General features: G+C 46.8%; 1 protein-coding gene across 2 annotated transcripts in view; it reads right to left on the bottom strand.

Annotated features, from left to right (window-relative positions):
* The window catches only part of ppp1r12a (protein phosphatase 1, regulatory subunit 12A), a 30,200-nt gene extending 8,010 nt beyond the window's left edge, over positions 1-22,190 (bottom strand). Inside the window, exons 1-3 of one of the 2 annotated variants that reach the window (XM_047022487.1) lie at positions 21,850-22,190; positions 5,344-5,474; positions 2,571-2,689 (exon numbers count right to left, since the gene is read on the bottom strand). In XM_047022487.1, coding sequence (XP_046878443.1) covers positions 2,571-2,689; positions 5,344-5,474; positions 21,850-22,086 — 487 coding nt within the window. In that variant the 5' untranslated portion in view covers positions 22,087-22,190. The remainder of the gene's footprint in view (positions 1-2,570; positions 2,690-5,343; positions 5,475-21,849) is intronic. The other variant, XM_047022488.1, reaches the window with a different exon arrangement.
* Between the last annotated feature and the right edge of the window lie 563 nt (positions 22,191-22,753).

Genomic DNA, 22,753 nt, shown 5'->3' with positions numbered 1-22,753 from the left:
TGCTATTCAAGCAGCAAGGCCAACAGGCCTTGGACAGGAGCTCCAAGAAGTAGCAGAGCGCTGTCACAGTTACTAAGATGTTTGACATGACAACACTGCACCTTCTACTGAACTGCTGAGACAGTACATGGAGAGAGAGAGGCCAGCAGACCAAAAGCACGTATTCCTTCCTCTCGCACAAACACTTTATTTTTCCCCCTTTTTCATCTCTCTGTACTTAAAAAGTGCTGGTCTGCTAATATTGAAAGGAACATGTCCAAAAGACACTGGCAGTAAAGCTCCTGAGGAACATCCTATAAGGGAAGCATGCAGTCTGACAAGGTCTTTGAGGAAATTGGCGGCCTGGGACAAAATTAAACAAGTTTAATCTCTGCTGAGGGGAAACTGCTGACTAGGCAAGCCAAGTGACCCCTCCAGCCCATTACAGTGAAGCGGGGGCGGTGGGGGTTGTGTGTGAGAGAGGGGGAAAGGGGGGTCAAGGCATCGCTAGTGGGGGTTGTCCTGTTTCTCAACTAGAGGCGACCCTTGAGGCGCTACCATGACAGGAGGGCTTGTGGAAGTGGTGGGCAGCCCAGTCACCTGACCAGGTTAACCTGACCAGGACAGAGAGGATCTGAAGGCCAATCCAGACAGGGGGGAGGATGGCGGTGGCCTCTTAACGAGTTTAACCCCAGCACTGGGCGTCTCGGGAGTAGACGGCCCGTGAGAACGAGAGGAGAAAAGCACATTACACACATCCAGCTTACACAACAGCCGTTACGTAACGCCCGCCGGCCTACCTCCAAACATGGAGCCCAGTGGCCTTATATTGTGCCAGGGTCAAGAGCAGATTCACCCCTCTGAGAACGCTCGTCTGAATGGGGGCATTCGTGAAACTCTCCCCACCGCTAATTCCCACTGTAATAGACAGTAAAATGTAAATGACTAAATGCAATTGCCTTCTCCCTTTCCACTGGGCAGATAAACCCCCTCCCCCCGAGGCTAAAAAACACTGAACATGCCGAGCCAGGGGGGGGGGGGGGGGGGTGATGGTCGGCATTATAACTAACCCTCGTCATATGACCAGGGTGAGCGCAGTGGTGTGCACTAGGGAATGAGGCAGTGGGGGGGGGGGGATGGTGGTGGTGGTGGTGGGGGGGGGGGCGCTGACACCTCAGCCCAGATCTGTGGACAAAGGCAGCCGTCGAGCCACGGGGTAATGTTGTCTGACAGCTGCCTTCAGTGGGAGCCAGGCCACGCTCCTGTGGGTGCGGGCTGGACTCATGCTGCGGCCGTTACCCAACAGGCTCTCGAGGAGAGCGACATGCTAACAAACAGCAGGCTGTGGGTAATTATGTCTGGATGCAGGCTGCACAGAACATACCCTGGAGGACCGAGGGAGTGTTAAAAAGACATTGTAGGCGTCAACCAAAGCAGGACCCTGACAACACTACAAGCCTGGCCGCTTAATGTCCCTGTGGGGCATGTCACTTCTGTGGACAGAGGACCTGATACTGGGTTGCACATCCGGGGGACATTGGAGTGCATGACATCAGGAATGTGGGCCCAGCCACCTGCCTGAAAGGCTAAACTGAAACACAATGGGCTAATTATAGTCACCAAAACAACTTTTTTTTTTTTTTTTTTTTTTTTAAAAGGTACACAGACGTGTGTGTAGATGATTGGCTGTGATGGATGTGGTTGAATGTTCCAGAGAGGCTGAGTGTGTGCAGAGCCTGGTAGGAGGCAGAGCGTGTGGCTGTCATTCAGCAGCCTGGCCAGGGGAGAGATCCCCCCCCCGCACCGCCCTGAGGTTGTTAGCACGCCTGTACAAGGCTGCTCAAGGGAGGGGAAACAGGGAGGGGGGCCCCCACCAAAAATTGAAATCTGCTTCCATTCAGTTTAGCACCATCACAAAGAGTGATCAGGTTTGAAGCGGAGGATCTGATTTCTCTGTTACGTAAGGCTCTTTTCCCTTCCCCAGGCCACTCTGTGGCTCACCCTTGTGTTTTTCATCATTCCTTGATGACAACGTACACGCCGTGACATACCTGGACACGGTGTCCACATATGCTGCCTAGCTTGGCTGAACACGCGGATTTTTAGAGGGGTGAGCGAGACCAGAGTGTAGACTGTGCGTGCATGCCTGCTGGGCCGGCCCAACGCAGCGCTACTGAACCAGGGCTGGCTGCACTGGGGCTGGGTGCACAAGGGGGGCTGGAGGCCTGCCAAGACCTGCTGCCTGACATGACCGGAGGCCGCAGCAGCAGCCTAGATGCATTTACCATGATCCATTGCACACACAACAACAGTCCACCCCACCCCAACTCCCCCTTACTCAACAGAGCAGCCAGATCTATTTTGAGAGGCAGAACATAACTGCTCAGCCTGTTAGAGATGTAGAATTATTGGGCGGGGGGGGGGGGACAATCGCACACTCAACCTCAAATGAATCAGGCATGAATATAAACACGAGTCGAGTGGAGGAACAGGTGAAGGCATGCCCATGAAGTCTGGAGAGGAGTGGACTGTATGCCGGGTCCACTACAGGGTCAAGGACAGGGTACAGGCTGAGGTGTGTGTGTGTGTACCTTGTCGGTTGATCTCGTTCTGCAGTAGCTCCTCCATGGCCTCCTCCTCAGCGATGTCCAGGGGGGTCTCCCCCTCACTGTTCACCACGCCCACACTGGCCCCCTGGCTGATCAGGTACCTGGGGACACAGGGACGACAACCATTCTTAGGACCGCCAACTCCAGGAAAGGCCACATACTACTGTACAAGGCTTCTTTAGGGAACGGCAAGCTTCAAAATGTCGTGATGGATAAAACGTCTCGTGAATGAATACATGCAGTTTTCATTCCATAAAGGTCAGGTCACCATGGTCATTTGTCGTCATCTTATGGAAACATTTAGGAGTTCTCCTTAACTGTCAATAATCCACCTTTGCCGTCTGCTGGGAAAAAGTCCAGTGACTAACCTACAATATCATGGGCGACAAGTGTGTCTCAATCCAGCGGGTCGTACATATCGCCCTTGACCTTGAGGGGGCCCTTTTCGTAATGTCCCCTGGACAACTACCTGGGAAACATTCTACAGCTTTTGTAACAAAGTCACCAGCTTATAGGACGATCGGGGCTTCTGCACTCTGACAATGACCCGCATGCCGTTCCTTTCCCCCAGCTTGACCCCCCATGACATGGCTCTCTCCTCAGCCCCTCCTCAAGGCCTGGCAGAAGAAGCCTTCTCTGCCACTGGACATACTGACGTGTGCTGCCTCCAACATGGTGGTGGACAAACAGGCCCCTCCACCATACACCAACATGCCCACATAAAACACACCCCCACGGACTCCCCAAAAAGCACCACAACCACCATTATGTTTTCAGTTTCACTCGCCCTTGAATTAAATTCCTACCCGGCCTATTTTGGGTTGATTTTACAGGCTTTGGTGGCTTGGCGGTTGAGTGTCCTGCCCTGTAAGGCAGATGGTTGTGGGTTTGACACCAAAGAAATGGGGGTGGGAGAGAAGCCAGTCTTCCTCTTGTGGTTCTACACTGCTGGGAAGGGGGCTTGAGCGGGGGGGTCAATGATTTTGCCATGTGGCCCTCTACCCACCTACAGCAGATCTCCCAAGACACATTAAAACTAAACCACTCATTAGTCATCGCCATCAGATTAGGCATTTGACATTTCTCCTTGTTCCATTGTGTGCGAGACAAACAGCGCTCTTGTTCCATGCTTTCCAGTGATGGACCAGCAAGCCAAGCTCAGTTTCCTCTGAAAGTTCAACTGGCGGCTTCTGTACTCATCTTTTTAATTAATCCACCCTGACATTAGGATGGATTTGACTGAGTGGGGGGACTGTGTTTATTATTATTGGGTCTTACAGAGTTATACTAAACACAACAGAAAGAATGACATGAGCAAACAGTCCATCAAGGGTCGTGAAAGAGTGACTCGGCTCCAACTTGGACAGCGGTCGGGTCTCTATGACAGCAGAGATCCAGCACAGCCAGGCTGCCTGTGCTGTCAAATAACACAGGAGCTGTTAAACAGGTCACATCAAACTCTCTACATGCAGAACAATGACAGCCAGTGAGCCGCTGCGGTCCTCCTTAGCCTGTTCAAATACCCACTGATCATATCTCTCCGCTTCTCTCTATGAATGGTCTGCTTGCCTCAAAACGGGGCGACAACCCATGAAGGCAAATGTGGAGCTGAACCACACTGCTGCTGACTGAGGTTTCATGTGTGAGACGAGAATCGTGATGCATCACGAGAGCCGGGTCATAGTGAGACGCTTCCTTCAGTTATGACACACACACACAAAGTATTGGAAAAAGCAAGGATTTAAAAAACATTCATAATGAAGTCTTCAGCAAATGTTGTTGTTATCCAACGCAGCATACAGGGATGATTTGAACCTGTGACCTCTTGATCTGCAGTCAAATGCTCCACCACTGAGCTGTATCCACCCCCTGAGCTCTTAACACAACCGTTTCCTTTGTAGGAGCACAATGTATACTGGGATTCATTGATTGTTCAGCCTGGCCAATGATTGTCTAGATGGACTGTCAATACCATGTAGGGTAAGGTAATGGATGTCCACAGAAAGCCATCACGTGCATTAACTCTGCTGTGATACAGCGTTGCAATGCTCAGAGCAACACAAACACTTCCTCACACACGGGTCAATTTGTCAATTGATTCTTACTGCATTGGCGAGTATCCATTATCAACGGAGCGAAGCCCAACATCTATTTCTTCAAGGTGAAAGGGCTTGCGCACAATCAGGTTATCTAAAAGCAGCAAGCCGTCACGCTGGGTTATCAATCATGCGGCTGGAGGGGGGAGAGACAGGGTTCACTAATGGAGGGCTTGCTGGAACTGGAATGGGGGCCAAATGGGGGCACTGCAGGCCCCAGCTGCAGCTGTGCAAGGTCAGCCTGCTGCAGCTTAGACCCAGGGCGAGTATAGATGTCTAATAGGAACAGCATGGGGTCAGCAAGCCTAATACTCAGCCTAACATTGGAGAATACGTCACGCAAACATACGTAAGAATTTATATCATTGTCATTTTTGTGTGGATGAAATTGAAAGCAAAAGGCAATTGTTCAAGGAAAAGACACTTAAATAACACCAAAAGAAAACAAATGAGCTGTGTTCTGCAACATCCATCATCGAGATCGACAGTACGCCCATCAGGTCAATTAGCATTCCACCACACAATCTGCCATTCTTCTCCAGTATTAAAAAAACACTTTAACTTCCTTCTTACATTCATAGTTTGTTTATACGCACAGCATAGACAAGATGTTGCCCGTGTCAAAGTCATCCCCCCCCCCCCCCCTCAGCAGTACTCACTCTGCTATGTCCATGTATCCACAGGAGGCTGCCGCGTGCAGGGGGATCCAGCCCTCGTTGTCTGGCTGGTTGATGCTGGCTCCATGCTCCACCAGGAAGGTCACCATGTCAACGTTGTCATCTATGCACGCCTGCAGAGGAGGAGAAGAGGTGGACAGATTACAATATTGATCAAGTAGGAGCGTGTGTGCGTGCCTGCTGTATTCGTTCAGTTAGACAACCAGGGATTGATATATATTGATATTGATACAAGTGGTTCACGTCTGGAAAGTAACAAATAACGCTACAACCTACATGCAAACAACTATTGATCCCCAGAAACCACCAATCACCAGATAAACCAGCATGAGGAGATACTTTAGTAAGTTAGGTGTGCAGGGGCACGCACAGTATGACCTCTGCAAAGACCTGGGAGGTCGAGGTGTACCTCACTTCAAAACTGACAGAAGCTGAGGTACCTGACAAACTAAGAAGGGAAAGAGAGAAGCCATGGCCAGGAACAACAGGATTACAGCATGCAGCAAGATGGCCCAGTCACTTATGACGGAAAAAAGGGTTGAAGTTTTATCAGTTCGTTGAAATATGATCCAATTAAGGAAAAGCGGTAATGCGTGACAATCTTGGAAACGTTTTTGCCTCTTCTCTTCCCCCCCCCCCCCCCCCTCATCTCCATGCATGATGTAACTCCAGGCTAGACACTTGGCCTGAACACAGCTCCATTGCTGGTCATTTTGCTTTTGAAGCTCTCTTTTAGGTCCCTGGGCTTTGAGAGGTTTAAATCCTTGCTTTGAGTTCCCGTAAACTTGATCTGATAGGATGTTGATGCTGCTGGTCCCCCCCCATCCTCCTTTTAAAGGCCTGCCTGCAAGTCTCCCACTCTATCCACAGGTTGCTATGACAACTGAACTGTTAAGAGGAGGGGGGGGGGGGGGGCACAAACACACCACAGCCTCACGTTCTGGGCACACGACTATCTGGCTTGAAGGAATCCTTGTCCAAATTTGGAGTGTTTACAGTGCTGTACATGGTCAAGGCTGGAGGGAGCTTGTGTGGGCTTCACTGCTCTTATCTAGAGTCATGTGTGTGTGTGTGTGTGGGTTCCTCCACCAGCTAGTACTATAGGTGCAGTTTAACTGAGGGGGCTAGTCTTAACTTGCAGCGAGTCAGGCTGTTCTCCCCCCGCTCCCAGATCAACCTGTTGAGTGGCTGTCCAGATCAAGACTTCCAACACTCCGCTACACCCACGTCACCATCAGACACAACCATGACTCAATCAATGACCGTCATGATGTCACAAACATGTCAAACACCCTCATTGAGAACCCCCCCATATCTTCCCCTCTGCTTGACCTCTCCCTCAGCCTCATGTCCATCCTCCCTGTCCTGCTCATCATCCTCACCAGGGCCCGCCCAGCTGCTCCAGGAGTCTATTAGAGCTAATCCCCTGCATGGAGAAACTGTGTCTGACAGGTGCCAGAGTCACTGACCACATCAGGACGAGCATCCTAGCGTGACACAACAGTCAGGGGAATGCGGTCATCTTCCTTAGGGGTTCTTGGAAAGAGCATTTGGCTGGGAGAGGAGGCAGATGGGGCCTCAGCATACTCGACTGTGAAACTCCCCCATTCTTCTATCTTTGGAATCTCCCAGAGGCCTGTGAACCACTGACGCAGGAGTGACACTACCACTGCTGGAGGGGGAAGAGGAGTGGTGGGTATTGCTGCACATTCTTTGACCAATATAGGAGCTTCTGTGGAATGTGATGGTAGCGTTGTGGAGAGCGGGTCCCGTCTTTTGCCAACAGAATGCTCTGCATGCACATGAGGGCATCGAAGCCACGGTCAGCAATTCTTGCAGAGCACGCTTTAAAAAAAAAAAAAAAAAAACGTCTTGGAGACTTCCACTTTTGGCCTCTCACATACTCAATTAACAGAAACATATTACGGTGTGGCATGAAGGGTAATTTTGCAAACAGAACTGAAATATAACAAGGGGGGTCAGATGGCTGAGCGGTTAGGGAGTTGGGCTATTAATCAGAAGGTTGATGGTTCGATTCCCGGACGTGCCAAATGACGTTGTGTCCTTGGGCAAGGCACTTCACCCTACTTACCTTGGGGAGTATGTCCCTGTACTTACTGTTAGTCGCTCTGGATAAGAGCGTCTGCAAAATCACTAAATATTAATGTATATAACAGCCAGTGGCTATACATTTATTTGATAGGAAGACACCATAGAGAGAGCTATGTCAGACCAGGCAGAGACAAAGAATCACAGACATGTACTGACTTCCCTCCCCAGCTGAAACGCACACACTCAAACCAGTTTGGTCACAGTGCAAGGCGGAAGGAAAGCAGGCCTAGTCAGTCACAGGGTAGAGGTAGCCCTGCACGTGAAACAACACTCACTTGAAATAGAAGAGAATCAGTCACAAAAATAGCCCTTATCCAAATGATTCAACCGCATGATCTTGACGTAGGCGTAATGGTTTAAATTCCAGTGAAACATTTGACAACAAAAGACTAGAATAAAAACAAACGTCATCTAATAATAACCTCTAGATGACGTCTGTTTGTATTTTTGTCTTGTTGTCAAATGTTTCACCGGAATTTAAACCATGGGCCTACACTTTGCAACAGTATCCAACCATTACAGCATCCACCGTCCATTACTTAACATGTTCCTGGTGATATAAAACAGACTATGACTAACGAGCAGGTTGGTCTTCCACTGGCCAGCGAAAGCCTTCCTCTAAATTCCGGGCATTGGAGAGGAGCCTGGACAGGATTTCTATACAGCTGAGTGTGACTTTCATTAGCGCTTAGCGCAGTGGTGAGACAGCAGAACTGGCTAGTGGCCACACAGGGAGAGAGGGGGGAGTGAAAGAGAAAGGGGGAGGCTGACTGGTCCGCTGGATATCATGTCACCACACAGGAGCAGGTGCTTCAGCCTTAAGGCCTGTATTGCCTGGTAGTACCTTTTACTTGCCAGTAAGAGGTACGGCACAGAGAGCAAGGAGCCCCTTCTGGAAAGAAATCTCAAGAGGGGCGGGATATTTCTGGGAAGTGGACGTCTGATGCTTTACTAAAAGTAATAATCAACGTACAGGATTCAATTCATCACTCAAACCGAATTAAATGTTAATTGCGCACTGTCTATATCTACCCCCTCCGAAAGAGTATCTTCGTATCCATTAGGCTTTGGATTGGCCAGGGCAATAGGATGTCATTAACAAATTGGTCAGAGAGATTATTCTGCAGCAGCCCACTCAATCATTACAACTGGGAGCTGGGTGACCAAGAACGTACTATTAAATTTCATGTGAAACATTTACAACAACAAAAACACATTTCTTCTACCTAGCCATCTAAACAAAAAGGTTCCTTCTAAATCCAACCTTGTGCGTGTGTGTTTATTCAGCCCACGTGCTCCAGATTCCCGACCCTGCTTGGAAACCGTCACAGGGGCGTCAGCTGGTGTGAGCCAGGAAGTGACTCGGACTCAAGTGACACTTAGCGCCAGAGCGGGGAGAGTGGGAACTGGAGGAGCCTAATGTGTGTGAAGACCACCAGAGCAGCAGCTCCTTCTAGCTCCCTGTGCTTGCTGCTTTTTGAGAGTCTATTTTAACACAAAGGCTCTCAAACCCTGTTCCTGGTACGCTACCTTCCTGTAGGGTTTTGCCCACAACCATAATCTAGCACACCAAATTCAAATAATTAGATGGTTGTTGAGTTGATTTGAGATTTTTTACAACTGGGGTTGGAGCAAAAACCTGCAGGAAAGGAGCTCCACAGGAACAGGGTTGGTTAGAGACCCCTGTTCTAATGAGTTGCTTCAATTTCACTCATTGTGTACACACAGATTATGTTAATAGAACTGTACAGTGTCTTTGTAGACAAAAATGGCTAAAGCAAAGCGGCCCAATGAAAACTAACCTGCAAGAATACACTCACAGACCACATCACTGGAAACCACCCAGTTAGCACAGGCTAATGCTAATCTCACATGTAGCCTAGCACTGCTAGCTGCCATTTCTGACTACAAGGTGCCATATCTGTGAGTCGTGCAAACATTATGTATGGAGTACAAACTCTGTCACGTACTTAGGACGACTGAAGAAGACCTAGTTCTTTCCTCGACTGAACGAGAGGAAAGCCAGACCACTTCCTCTTGATAAGGCTTACATGCTAAAACCAATCGTCAAAAGAGAAGACATTTGGATTTGCCTGTTATGAGACGTAACAGTAACAGAACATACTTGCTGTACTCAAGAGATCAAACAGTAACAGAACATACTTGCAGTGCCTTCCTCAAAAGAGAGACAGAAAAGCAAAAGACCTTTTGAGCATCTCCCACTTCACACGTCCTCTCCCCTTCAGCGTGCCCACATGGGGCTGATTACAGGACGCTATATGTGGATTAACTTAATAAACTCCACCCGCCCAGCGAGGATAAATATGGAAAAGATTAGGCTGGAAAACAATGCAGTGACCATCGTATGCGACGGCCTAATCCTAAAATAACACCCAAGGAATTTTCGGGCACAGAGTCCCTAGCCGGCTAGCAGGGGATCGGAGGAGATGGGCAAAGCCCTCGTCCTTAGATCAGGGCCGAAAAATGCACCCAGTGACGTGCGCCCTCCTGGAGAGGGGACCAAAAGAAGAGGACAGGAGTTCAGACCCGTCGAGGCCCTTTCTGAACGAAACCTAAATAAAAGGAGAGAAAAGACTTCATTTAAAGCACACTGGGGTTGCTCCGCATAGCCCCCGAAGGCAGGCGTACGCAGCGGACCCTTCGCCAGACAAGATCAAAAGCTAATCTTGAAAGGGGAGGAGGGGTTGCTTCTTCCATTTATTTATTTTTATTAAAAAAAATTGCAGAGAGTTTCAGGTCACACCGGTGAGGTTCTCATGACCCATTATGGTCAAAGGATAGTGATGCAGTTTGTCTATGCAGTGCTTCACATTTTAGTCATGAAGCTGCCAGTTCTCTCCCAGGACAGGTTGCACTACCCACAACAGGTAACATGACCAGACCCAAGGGATGGCAACAGTAGCCTAACATTTACATATGAATAACAAAAAGAGGAACGCGGAGTAATTGTTGAAGCCTTCCATGAAACAAAGTTCTTCAAAAATCAATTCCTTAAATAATGTTACCATTACCCTTCATGCAGTCAACTCCTTTTCACATATTTATTGTGATAAATCAATGTCTACTTTTATTTATTGCTAAATCAAAGCAGACAGTGCAGTTGTACTGTAAACAAAGTTCTATGAATGGTCATAATCTTCCAATAAGCTTTTACATGTCAAAACACTGACGATTAATACTCTAAATGCTTACTTCAGAAAGATTTAGTGTACATAATCTAGCCAAAAGTGTGTCCTACAATGATGTAGTCTACACACTTTAAAAACAAGAAAATGTACACAACCTAACTGCAATTTCATCCAAAAACGATTGCCTTGTAAAAGTTCAGAAAGGCGGCAGTGTGGTTTTTCCACCCTTTGAAAGGCCACCCTTCCTCCAGCTGTAATGAGCGCACGGCACACCTGTGTCTGATGAGGTTTTCTTAGGGCATTTATCTCTTAGGGCATCGAGCGGAGCGCTTCAGGCTAACTATAGCAGCACTCCACATCAAGTAGGGGACACTTGAGGACTCCACCCCTCCCTCACTTCCTCTGGCAGGGCTCTCAAACGGCCAACTAAAACACACCATCTCTGTGCTCCGGAGAGACTACTAGTAGGGAGGTCGGACTTCAGACGGCTGGGCCGCTGATCAAGTCAGTGGCGCATGCTCCAAGTCCTGCAGGTAATCCCAAGAGCAGTGGTCATTAACATTTGCATGGTTGACCTGGATAATCGCTAGCGTTTAGCAAAGACTGATGTCCAGGATGAAAACGACAAACCTGATGACATTGAAGGAAACATTTCCCACAAAAGTAGCAAAATCACTGGCAAGCATAATGCCTGCACACCTTAAACCACAGAAAGTTTTGAACGTTACACAACTCTCAATCTTGGTATTACTGTAGGGGGGGAAAAAAACTTTCTAGTACCAAAATGTATAGAATCTTTGCCAAGTTTGGAATGGATTTCTAAACCATTACCAAAACAAACCACAACACTGAGTCATAAGCAGGGGCTGGCTTGGTAACCAAGTAGCTGTTTCAAACCCAAAACCACAGAGCAAGCCCTGAGTCACCTCCACAGTGATTGGGATCAGGGGTTTGGGTGGGGATGAAAGCACCCAGCGGGCCACAGAGCACTGAGCCTTATGAAACCATGACATTATGGAACTCCAATGATAGATAGCATTATCGAGTTCACAATATCAACACTGAATCGTTCAAATGTGGGACTTTTCCCCTCCTCTCGAACTCTCACTCTGTAGTCATTGGGCACATCTCATTCTGTCATTCTCTTAAGCCTTTGCCGCTGCCATCATCGGCTCATGTGTTTTGGATAAGCCTCACTGACTGGAAAATAAAACTGGTAATCTAATTTCAGGAGGCGAGAGAGAGGGCAAGGAAGGGTTTGCAACGTTTGAGTGGCTGTCAGGAAAACCAAAACATTATCTATGGAGGGTCAGGGCTTTAAAATATCACATGTGCAACTAAAATATGACTGCTGGCTTTCAGTCAGCAGCTAATTTAATAACGGTAGATATGGGCATCCACAGTGGAGCTCAATAACATGGCCCTTGTTTTCTTTCAGGGAAAGCCTAACTTACCCCCATATAAAGCAAAAGGACTAGTTTGAGCTGCTTCTCCTGGAGGTGGAAGCTGGCCTCCCTCTCAACCTCTTCCCCTCTCCCTCCCTCCCTCCCTCGCTACTGTAGCTCGCTCTCTCTCCTCGCTCTGCAGTCACCTAGTCGGACAGCAACCAAGGCCTGGTCTAGCATACCAGCGGAGAAATTCCCAGATAAGTAATACTCCAGGGCTCCGGGACTTCAAGGATCGGTGCTTCGCGCCCGCCCACACCGCTACGTCACAGGCTTACAGGCTCACGGCCACTTCCACAAAAGGAATTCCTCCTTACCGCCAGTTTGTGTTTGTGTGTGTGGAGGAGGGGAGGGGGGGGAATGAGAGACAACGAAAGGGGCCTTTGAGCGCAAATGTAGGTGTGCAGGATCGAAAATAACGTTTTGTATGTTTGTATCCTTTCGTGAGATGTAGGACACGGTTCCTATGCTCTTGCGGGAGGGCTAGAGAGCACTGAAGGCCTGCCAGCTGGGTCCTTCCACAAGATAAGCCCTGCACACACACACACACATTCAGCACTGCCTTAGTCTCTACTCCTCCTGCTCTTGCAGAGGACAACCATATATGGTATTGGGATTCCCATGGAAAAAGAAGGCCGGGATTGAGGCGGAGGGGGGGAAAAAAAAGGCAGGGGAGATCGTAACTGTACATTTCATTCCAGCTTACGCTCAGCAGTCAAAACAAGAGCCACACTCTGGATTTTTTCCATGATATCTTACCGTCAGGGGTTCAAGGAAAAGAGTAAAGGGGCAAAGTAAGGAGCACTACAGGGGTGAGGCGGTTTGATTTAAAGTAGAACCCAGCCGATATGGGCCCATAATATTGGTCTCAGTGTATGCACTATTTTGAGTTGTATCCATTTTCTCCTATTTGTGCTTTTTTTTTTTTATAGTTACATAAGTGAAGTTCATTGTTCAGTGCACTGTTCGACTTATTTTTTCATAGTAATCAGATGTATTACTCCCTAAAATCGATACTGGCCCCAAATGAACAGTACTGGTCTGGTTGGCTCTAGTTTAGAGGCAAGTCAAGCATCCAACTCTCCTAAGATTTGATCTACAGTGTAAATGCGAAACATGGCCTTCAATGTAGAGTCCCTTCTGTACTGGGATCAGAGCCTCAAAAGCCAAAACAACACCAGAAGGTAAACAGGCAGCGTGGTTGCCAGGGTACGCCCCCCCGGCAAAGCACCGATCCATAGCCATTACCACTACAAATATGGATCACCTCTGCGACTAGTGGAGTAATGGCTCCAACCATCGGTGCACACCACACAATCAGGCATCTGAACTGAGTGGCGCACCAAGGATCAGGCACTAAAGAGTGTTGGGGCAAAGTTCAGCCGTCATCATCTCTCCAGCTGATCTGAACTCCAGGAGCCCTGAAAGCACCGTGTGGTTGCCATGGCCTACCTGGAACAGAACTATACACAGGCTGGCTGTGAGGGTGTGTTTGGGTTGTGTGCAGGGATACAAGCAGGAGGAGAGGGAACCGATGAAGCAGAGCTCACTTGCAGAGAGAGCCTGGGTGAGGAAATGAGAAAAATAAACAGACACTTCCTGTTCCTGTCTTGACTGAACCTCACGACACCCTCATCCCTCCAGCTAGCCCCAGCAGGGAAGAAGAGCAGAGCAGCCCACTCTAAACCAGCTCACTTTAGCTAACTGTGAAATGGATGACAGGGCGCAAGCACCCCTTGATCAATGATCACGCAGGGAAAAAAATACATATTCAGGGTCTTAAGATAGGGGAACCTAAGGCCATGGGCAGCTTGGCCTTTAACCGCATTGTAAAGCATCTCTAGTGCGACAATGGCTCACCAGTGAGTGACTAACTAAACTCAGACTATGGTCTACAACTGTACTACAAAGCTGTCTGTTGGTTTAGGGCCTAGCTTGCCCCCTCTATACATTCTAACAGCAGAAGGGGTATTTGTGGTTGATTTAATTATTCATTTGGCAAGCATCTATAACATCTGGAACTCAGTGACCTGACATCAATTACATGCTCCATAAAATATGCATATCAAATTACTGATGACACTACAATAAATGCAGAACTGTGCAACAAAGAACGACAACATACATGCAGTTCATAAAGCAACATTGAATCAGGCTACCTGGTAGTTTTAAAAAGATAAGCCAGTCAGTTTGAATGGCGTCCAACGCCTGCAGCCATTGAAACTCCCTAGCCAAGCACCGTGCCTCCTGGACCATCCAGGCCCATTCACTGACACGGCACTGCCTCTGCAGTCAGATAAACACACGCTCCCCAAACACTTTTTGTCCAAAGGCTGGGGTTGCACAACTAGCACACAGCAGTTTTGCAGGTCTACATTTGCTTGATGGCAAAAAACACGAGCAAGATCAATGGACTGAAGGGGGGGGGGGGGGGGGATGATGGTGGCGCTTGTTTGAGTACTGAGTTTCAAGCCCAGGCTTATATTGTGTGAGTGGGCTGCATGATAAGGTGAATTGGGATGTGAATGCAGAGAAAGGGGAGTGTAAGCGTGTAGTCTGCCATTTCTCATCACTTCGTCCTTCCCTTCACATTCATGCTTTAGAACTGTACTCATCTCAACTCTCACCCATTTCATCAGCTGGCGACGCAGCCATTGCAAGTTGTTCTTTTGTTTTTCAGGGAAAGAATGCAACCCGTCTCCTCCAATAGACGACAGACGGACAACCCTCCGCTTTAATTGACCTCTTTACAACAAGACAATGAAGAATCTCCAGAGTCCAGGTGTTTTCGGTTGACAGACACACACTAATAATAAAAACATCCACCCAGCATGAGGCATGTGATTGCTGGAGAACTAAAAAACGTTGGGAAGGCTTCTATTTTTTCTAGTATTACATAGAAAAGAGAAACAGGAAATCTCTGATCAAGTTGCTTGTCACCCCATCTTCCCCACAAAAAAAGGGATAGTTGGTAAATATTCACCAGAGACTCTCTTATTGGTTTGCAGAGCCCTCAGCGATGCAGAAAAGCGACGCGGCTAATTGACTCTTACACGTACAAGATGAGCGTCTATGGACGCTCTGTTTGATGGGTCGATCTCCACAGCCTCAGCTGTTGTCAGTAAGAACACATACGTGGCATTAGCATGACGGTAGGTTGAACTCAGCTGAGGAATTCTCCCTCCAACCCCAGGTGAACCAGTTTCAACCTGTAATGATGCTTGTCTGAAATACTTCAGCCTCTCCAGCCTTTCTGAAGTTAAGGCACCAAGCCCAATGAGTCCATTTCACTAACTGAGAGGTACAACACAAATAGAAATAACCTTAACTGGAGAAAAAAATGTTTTACTAAATGTATCCGCCATAGGATTTTACATTTAAACTGTCTCAGAAAGTCCATGTTAAAAGGCCTTCCAACATTACATTTACATGTATTCATTTACTGTGGCAGACGCTTTTATCCAAAGCCACTTCCAAGAGAGAGCTTTACAAAAGTGCATAGGTGTAACAAAACACAAAGTAAAGCATCTGTGTCAATCAACAGATGACCCAACATGTTGAAAAGCACCTTGGCGCCACGCCACAAACACTTCCTTCCTCGTGCTTGATTATAGGGCTGGTGGAAAAAGACTTGAATGAAAACACTAGCATGGTATGCTGGTAAGGCGCGACCTGCCAATTATAAAAACAGGTCAGATGTGCAAGTTTGGTGGACCTGATGCTTTGAGAGCTGTCAAGTCACTTGATGAATGGTTTGCGGTTGGTGGGTTGGTGGTGATGCTAACCCTGAGTTTATTGGCATTCTGTATTAGAAACAGAAGAATGCACAATCTGGTATAGCTATAGCCATTACATACACCAAGCATATCTGTTAGCCATTAACCTTTGTAAAAGGGCAGCAGCTAAATGTATGGGCTATGCAAAGAACAATAAGATCCAGATTGTCTTGATTGCAGACAATAAATAATTAAGTGACATTTTAATGTGTTTTCATTCTGCTGCTGTCATATTCGCAATTACAAATGCATGAGGTGCTTGTCTGTGTTCAGGTCAATGAAAACTGCTCGCATGGCAGGAGAAAAGTAGGAACAGAAACACTCTACATTAAATATGACGCATGGTCTCTAGTGTCATGAAACAACCATCAGTTAATCTTGTTCCTCCACGTCAACCTTGAATGCAATGAGACAATACAATTTTGCTCCGATTCAAAAGCAGCCATCTCATGCCGTTGACCTTTGTCTGTCTGGCTGACTGGCCTCTCTGTTCAGGGCAGTAACTCTCTCTGCAGTGCTGATGTCTCTGAGGCTGAGACGAGGTCTCCTGGAGAGGTTCTGTGTGATTTCAACAAAGGATGCAGGGCATTCCACTGAAAGTCCCCCCCCCCCCGCCACCTCCACCAACCAAACATAGTACCATGTGCAGTAGGCAAGCGTGCTATGCCCCGTCTAAGCAACCAGCGCACGCCAGTGCCAAACTCTCTGCAGTCAAACACAAGGCACAGAGGTTGTCAATGGCAACACTTGTTGCTGTTTGTGATTTCTAAAGAGTGAGAGGCTGAAGTGGTTCTGGAGGTGGTGGGAGGGTTTGGTGTTCAGCTCAGTTGATAAACAACACAAAGGATTTACTGCCTATGATCAAAAGGTGGGCTAAACATCATGCTTCTCTGCAAAAAGCCCAAACTAAAAACTAAATATATCCCAAGTCAGCTCAATTTATCCAAAATCGGACACCCTAACCTAACACATTCTGTTCCTCAACAACACACGTCAGGTGGGGTGAGTAAACCCAAACTGCTCCCAGCTTGGCTTCCCAAGGTAAGCTCAGTGAATTTGCTGTCAAAAATGTCAATTTGCCGCATGACTAAGAAAAGGTTTTACAGCTGGATAGGAGTTTTGAAGACAGTCATGTCTAGAGGACCGAGCCTACCTTCTGGACACCTCAAAGGTCTACCTGTTCATTGCACCCTTAAGGTTATCAAAACTGGTGAGTCAAGCTTGGTGAAACTGTTATAAAACAGTGATGTTAGCCTGTCTGAACACTGGGTCCCACCCAGCAAGCTGGTACAACACACACACACAAAGCAGAGGGTGTAACAGGACGCAATAAGGCTTTGAACAGGGGGGGCTGTCAGCAGCTTCCCTTTCTGTAGCCCTCATTGGCCAACTGGGAGCTTCTCTTGCACAGCTGAGAATCTCAGGGTCAGGATTGGGGCTGGAGCACGGAGGGCAATTTGTTAATGTAACTGTCGCTGCTTCGACGTCCAGCACTGTTTGTTCCATTTCAAGATTCATGCAGTCTACAGTACCTGTTCGCTGCTGATCTGCTGCTGCTGTCGTTCCTCTCGGCACAGTCTGAGTTATGCAACTCCCGGTGTATGCAAATTAACCGACAAGCCTCTAGCAAACCGGGCATGAGCCGTTGCCATGGCTACTTAGCGAGATAGCATTTGGAGATGGAATGGTCATAATGAGGGAGTGTATGCTAATGTGGAGAAACAGTCTGGCATTCCATAGGATGATGCCAAGACCTCATTTAGCCATAGTTTGCCATACTTCCCATATATAATTGATTCTAAAGGAATGTGGAATCGTCTTCCTCTACAGTTCCAGAACAATATTGTCTCCTTAGCATGCACATTAGATGATGGAAGGCTGCACATCCAAGGGTAACGTAAAAGTAGATAAATGTGCAGTACAGGGCTGGGCAGTGTGAGAGCCAAGGACTGAGTGAGGTGAAGGGCCAGGTGTGGGCCAGGGAGAGGCAGTTGCTTTTCTGGGTGCTCCCTATCTCTCTTTCTCTAAAGGCTTAAAGGAGGGCACAGCAGGCTAGCGAGCTGGGCCCAGCATCAGGCAAGAAAGACAGACGGAACGGGGGGGGGGGGGGGGGGGGGGGGGGGGGGGGGGTGACAGCTGAGGAATGCCTGCTCCGCTCTGCTCTCCCTTTGCCATGGTTTCTACGGACTGTCATGTGAGGAATGCACAGGCCAGGGCGACGGGGCCCGGGAATGCAACGCACCCAGACCAGAGCATATCTGTCTTTCTACACACACACCTCTTTAGCCCACCTCATTCACAAGTCCCCTTCCCTTTCTCTCCATCTCCAACTTCTCTTGAGCAACTGGCCAAGGTGTGAGCTGCCGTCACAAGACCAGGCATGAGATGTCATTGGGGAAACCATATCTTAAAAGTGACAATCCAATCAAGAATCTTTCTCAGGTGTTAACCAATTGTTCGTTCTCTTTATAACCAAATTCTTCTCAGAAATCTCTAACTCGACTGTCGTCTGGCTGAAGGACATAACAGACCATTCACAAGACAAGGTCATTAATGAGAGTTTCTAGGTTACAAAACACAAAAGTCGGTTCCAAGTGAGACACAGGCTGTCCACAGTGCGAAATCCAAAGGCAGACCTGTGCCAGGCCTCCAGCCTCCTCTCCAAAGCTTAGACGCACAGAGCTGTACAGCCTGTGTATGGTGTGACTCATACCCAAACTTAGTACCATCGTCTCCTGATGCCCAGTCGGGGGAACTTGTGCTGGTGTTATTTATAACCCCAGCCAGCACAATCACTGGTCCCAAGAAGGAGTGGTCAGCCCTTGCTGTAAAAACACCGAGCAGTTCAATCCAAAATCAGAGGTCACCGTCTCATTACAATAAGAGAGGCAGAGGACATGGTCTGGGGCACCTGGAAACTGTCAGTGGCATTATGTCATCAGCATAACTATCAGGCAAACTCATGGCTGGGTAAGTTTAACAGCACTATAAAAATCCCCATTATCTGTGGAAAACTAGTGAATAAGGATTACATAGTGAAGCACATCAATCATGACATTGTAAAAGCTGTGTTTTCTTTCTTATGGTACTAAAATGTGGGTCATGTCTTTCACCAGTGGATAAACTTTGACACTGCAATTCATGAAGTAAATCTATATTTTAGGTGTTCCATCATCACCATCATCATCATCTGGGATGAGTATCTGTAAAACGACTCGATAGTCTTTTAAAGAGAGAACATATGTGGTCCAGACGTTGGCTAAACTACAGGTCTTGAAGAGATTGATAACACATTTACATGAGAGCAAGATTACCTATAAAAAAATAAAAGCATGAAGCAACGGCTTTTCAATGCAATCTGGTACGACTAGGATTATAACCGATGTTAGACAAAAGTAGCACACTAGCAGAGGCATCATTGAGCTGAATGTCAGACAAGTCTGGCTTTAAAATTCCCCACTTGGTGAGAAAACCAACATCAGGTTGAACCAACTCCAATCCTGAGATTAGCACGTTAAAAGCAAATCCCTATATCGCCTTGCACTCCTTTCTAAGACCCCGGAGCTGCAGATCACATGCTGGAACGTACACACACAGACACACACGAAGCAGCTCCAGCCTGCTCTCCAGACATGGTTAGGTCTGAAGAGCTGCACAGCAAATTCTTTCCCCTCTCTGCTCCTCCCTGTACAACGGTCCAATTTTTTTCGGGCCACATGAGTCTGTGTGGGTGGCTGGCTAATTCCAGGAGAAATTAAACTGGCTGCAGTCTCTGCTATATTATTAGGCCAAGCTGATGTTAGATAAATAGGCTACCATTTGCACCCCAAAAAAAGGTGATTATTTTTATGTTATCTTTCAAATATCAAACAAATACAGCATTGCAAAACCACAGACAGATATAACATTAAAAGTTACGTCCACAGTCTCCATGCAGCAGCTTTTTAAGACAGTGATGCATTACTGAGTAAACAGCACATCTGTGGCCAATGACTAAAGGTATGAGATCACCGGCCATCTAGGCCTAGTTAAATACACTAATGCAACTTTTGTTCAAAGACAGCTCTCATTACTCATTTTACACTGAAGTGCATAAAATGTCATCACCAACAACAAACAGGTCTGGGGTTTTTTGCCTTTGATTCTGTTTGTCACCTGAGGTTTTTTTTCCAGCTGCGGAAATGTCAGACCAACAGGTAACCTATAATATTCTCCCTAACACAGCTCGTTGTGACAGGCATTGACATGTAAACAATGCATTCCCTCTCAGATGTCAGTTAGGCACCAGCAAGATTCCTCTGCATATAACTTCATCCCAGTGTAGGCAATCACTGTATGCTAGATTGGCAGAGACTAAAAAGTAGTCCGACTTTACATCGTTAAGTCATCTTGTAGATCATACCGGAAAGTAACAAACTGTGTTGTCCTACCTCGACATAATTGATGCCGATGGAAGATGAAGCTTTCAAATTACAATTATGTTGACATTTCGATGACATGACCCATTGTTAGACAAATTTAGTCAATGTCAAGACGTGGCTGTCTGCTATGTGTCATTGCTAAGCTCACAGTACTAGCTAGGCTACCTTGACTAATAGCTAGCTAGATAACGTAGCCTAGCTTGCCCCACTGTCATTCGCAAACTGTACTCGAAACGGATACCAGTCTCTGTCATATCGTTGTCCAAGAAATTTATAGTTATAGTAATATAATGAAAATTATAGTTATGGCCTAAAATAGGGAAGTCTATTCGTTAAATCATGTCGATTAACTTTTAAGACATTAGCCTGAAAAAAATCGCACTTTCTAGGCACGTCGTTAGCTGCATACTTGCACACAGACAGTACAAGTTAGGGATGAGGTAGAGCTAGCCTAGTTAGCACGCTGCTGGTTGGCAATATTTTGATGCATTTTGAAGCTCTTCATCGAACAAGCTTACTCGGTACACTCAATTATTTCAATACTTTTATCAGTGTCTCAACTCTGACTAGAATAAGTCAATTCACAGTAAATAGCTTTCAACTGTAATGTTGTACTAAAGCGCTTTGGTTACTGTGCCTAGCTACGATTGCTAACTAGCAATTTGACAGTCTTGCCTGGGAGTAAAAAAAAGCTGTGGTCAATTGTCATTAGAAAGTCGTAGATATTTACTCTCAGAGTTTAATGTTAACCAACGTTTACATTCAAACGAATTAACTTTCCATTTGTATGGACTTAATATGCCACCTTGAAGGGTTTAATAATGCGTTAAAAAAAGAAAGAAAAGGACGCCAGCTCTATGTCCACACAGCAAACTTTGAAGCTCGATATCCATGTTTAAAGCCCAGCTAAGCGAGTGCTAACTCACGGGCTAGTATTAGACCATACATTATCAATGTCAGAGAAAGGGACCTCATTAACCCGTAGCTATATTCTTTATTACAAGATAAACTAAACAACTAGGCTGCCATTTGGTCATGTTAACAGTTACTATAAATGTGGACAATAATTACATAACACTTGATAAGAACAAGCTGATTGAATCTTGCAGGTGGTGATATACGACGACTAGCTAGCGACACCACTAGACTAGCGGGCTAAAGATTCTGGACAACCAAGATTATTAAAGCTAACGTAACAGCATTAGCAAGACCAAATGAATCCTTTGCTTAGCTCGCGCTAGTGTCAGCAGGGGCAGAAGCTGGGTATTTTGCTTAGCTTACTTTAGCTATAGACTTCATTCATTTTCTGCACACAATCATGTCCGATGGTGTGGTTTCCTCTGCCAAATTCCTATTTCAATCAATTTCACAGTCACATCAAACCATTCGGGCCAGCCAGGACGATTATTATGGCCCTCTCTCAGCGACGAGGACGGGCGTGCTAGGTAAACAGAATGAGATGGCTCTCCTTTGACAGGTAGCAAGCTAGCTAGCTTGCTTCCATCTTTGGTTCCATTGCTACAATTCTCTCGTATTAAATAAGCATATATAATCGAAAGTTACTGTTGTATGTTAGCAAACAAACCTGGTGGAGGGCAGTAAGACCGTCTACATTGGCGTAGTTTATGTCAGCACCCCGGTCAAGCATTCGGAGCACCTCCTCGGTATCGCCGCTCGAGCAGGCAGCCAAAAACACGGCGCCATCGTCGAACTTCACCTTCGTCTTCTTCTTTTTCAAAATAGGAGGCTCGATATCTGTCTCCGAGCCTAACCACCGTTTTAACTGTTCATTCCTCTTCTGCTTGGCGTCCGCCATCTTCATCCCCTCCTGTCTTGGGCTCCTTATCTTTCTTCGAGAGAGGATATACTTTATAGTGCCACTATCCCACAGCGCACTGGGGCGTGGGAAGGGGGGGCTGAAAGAGGGCGTCTGGATTGTTTTCCATAAACTCGCGAGTCGCGAGACAAAGGGTTGTACGTTTTAAGTTCCGAGGACAGCCGGTATTTGACCTGCTGAGCGGAATCATGAAGGTTCGCTTGGGGGTCTACCTTGCTATTCTTTTCCAAAAGCAGTTTAAAACATATTTAGACATTAATTTCTGTTATATTTTTCTCATTATAATTGATGGTAGCAGGATATGTGACATGCCCTTCTCGTTCCCGGTCAGCTGTCGTTCGAACTTTTTTAAGTCCTACCTCGCCGTCTACATTTTTGGCGAACTGTGGCACACACATCGGGCAGACACAATGAAACGTCACCTCAGGATCTGCAGTATAACGTCATCATCAACAGATAAGGGAAAAGGTGAGCAGAGACGGTAATCGTGTTATAATAGGGAATAGGCCGTTAAAAAGAACATGAACTCTAGCATGATGACGAATTTGTTTGACCATACCAGATATTTTAATGTTGTTTGAAACTTGTTTTATTTTATTTTTCAATAGCCATGACACAATGCAATATATTCACTGTGTTCACTGTCAACTAC

This window comes from Hypomesus transpacificus, chromosome 7 (genome assembly GCF_021917145.1).
Source record: "Hypomesus transpacificus isolate Combined female chromosome 7, fHypTra1, whole genome shotgun sequence".
Classification (NCBI taxonomy): domain Eukaryota; kingdom Metazoa; phylum Chordata; class Actinopteri; order Osmeriformes; family Osmeridae; genus Hypomesus; species Hypomesus transpacificus.
This window is presented reverse-complemented; position numbering and strand designations above follow the sequence as displayed.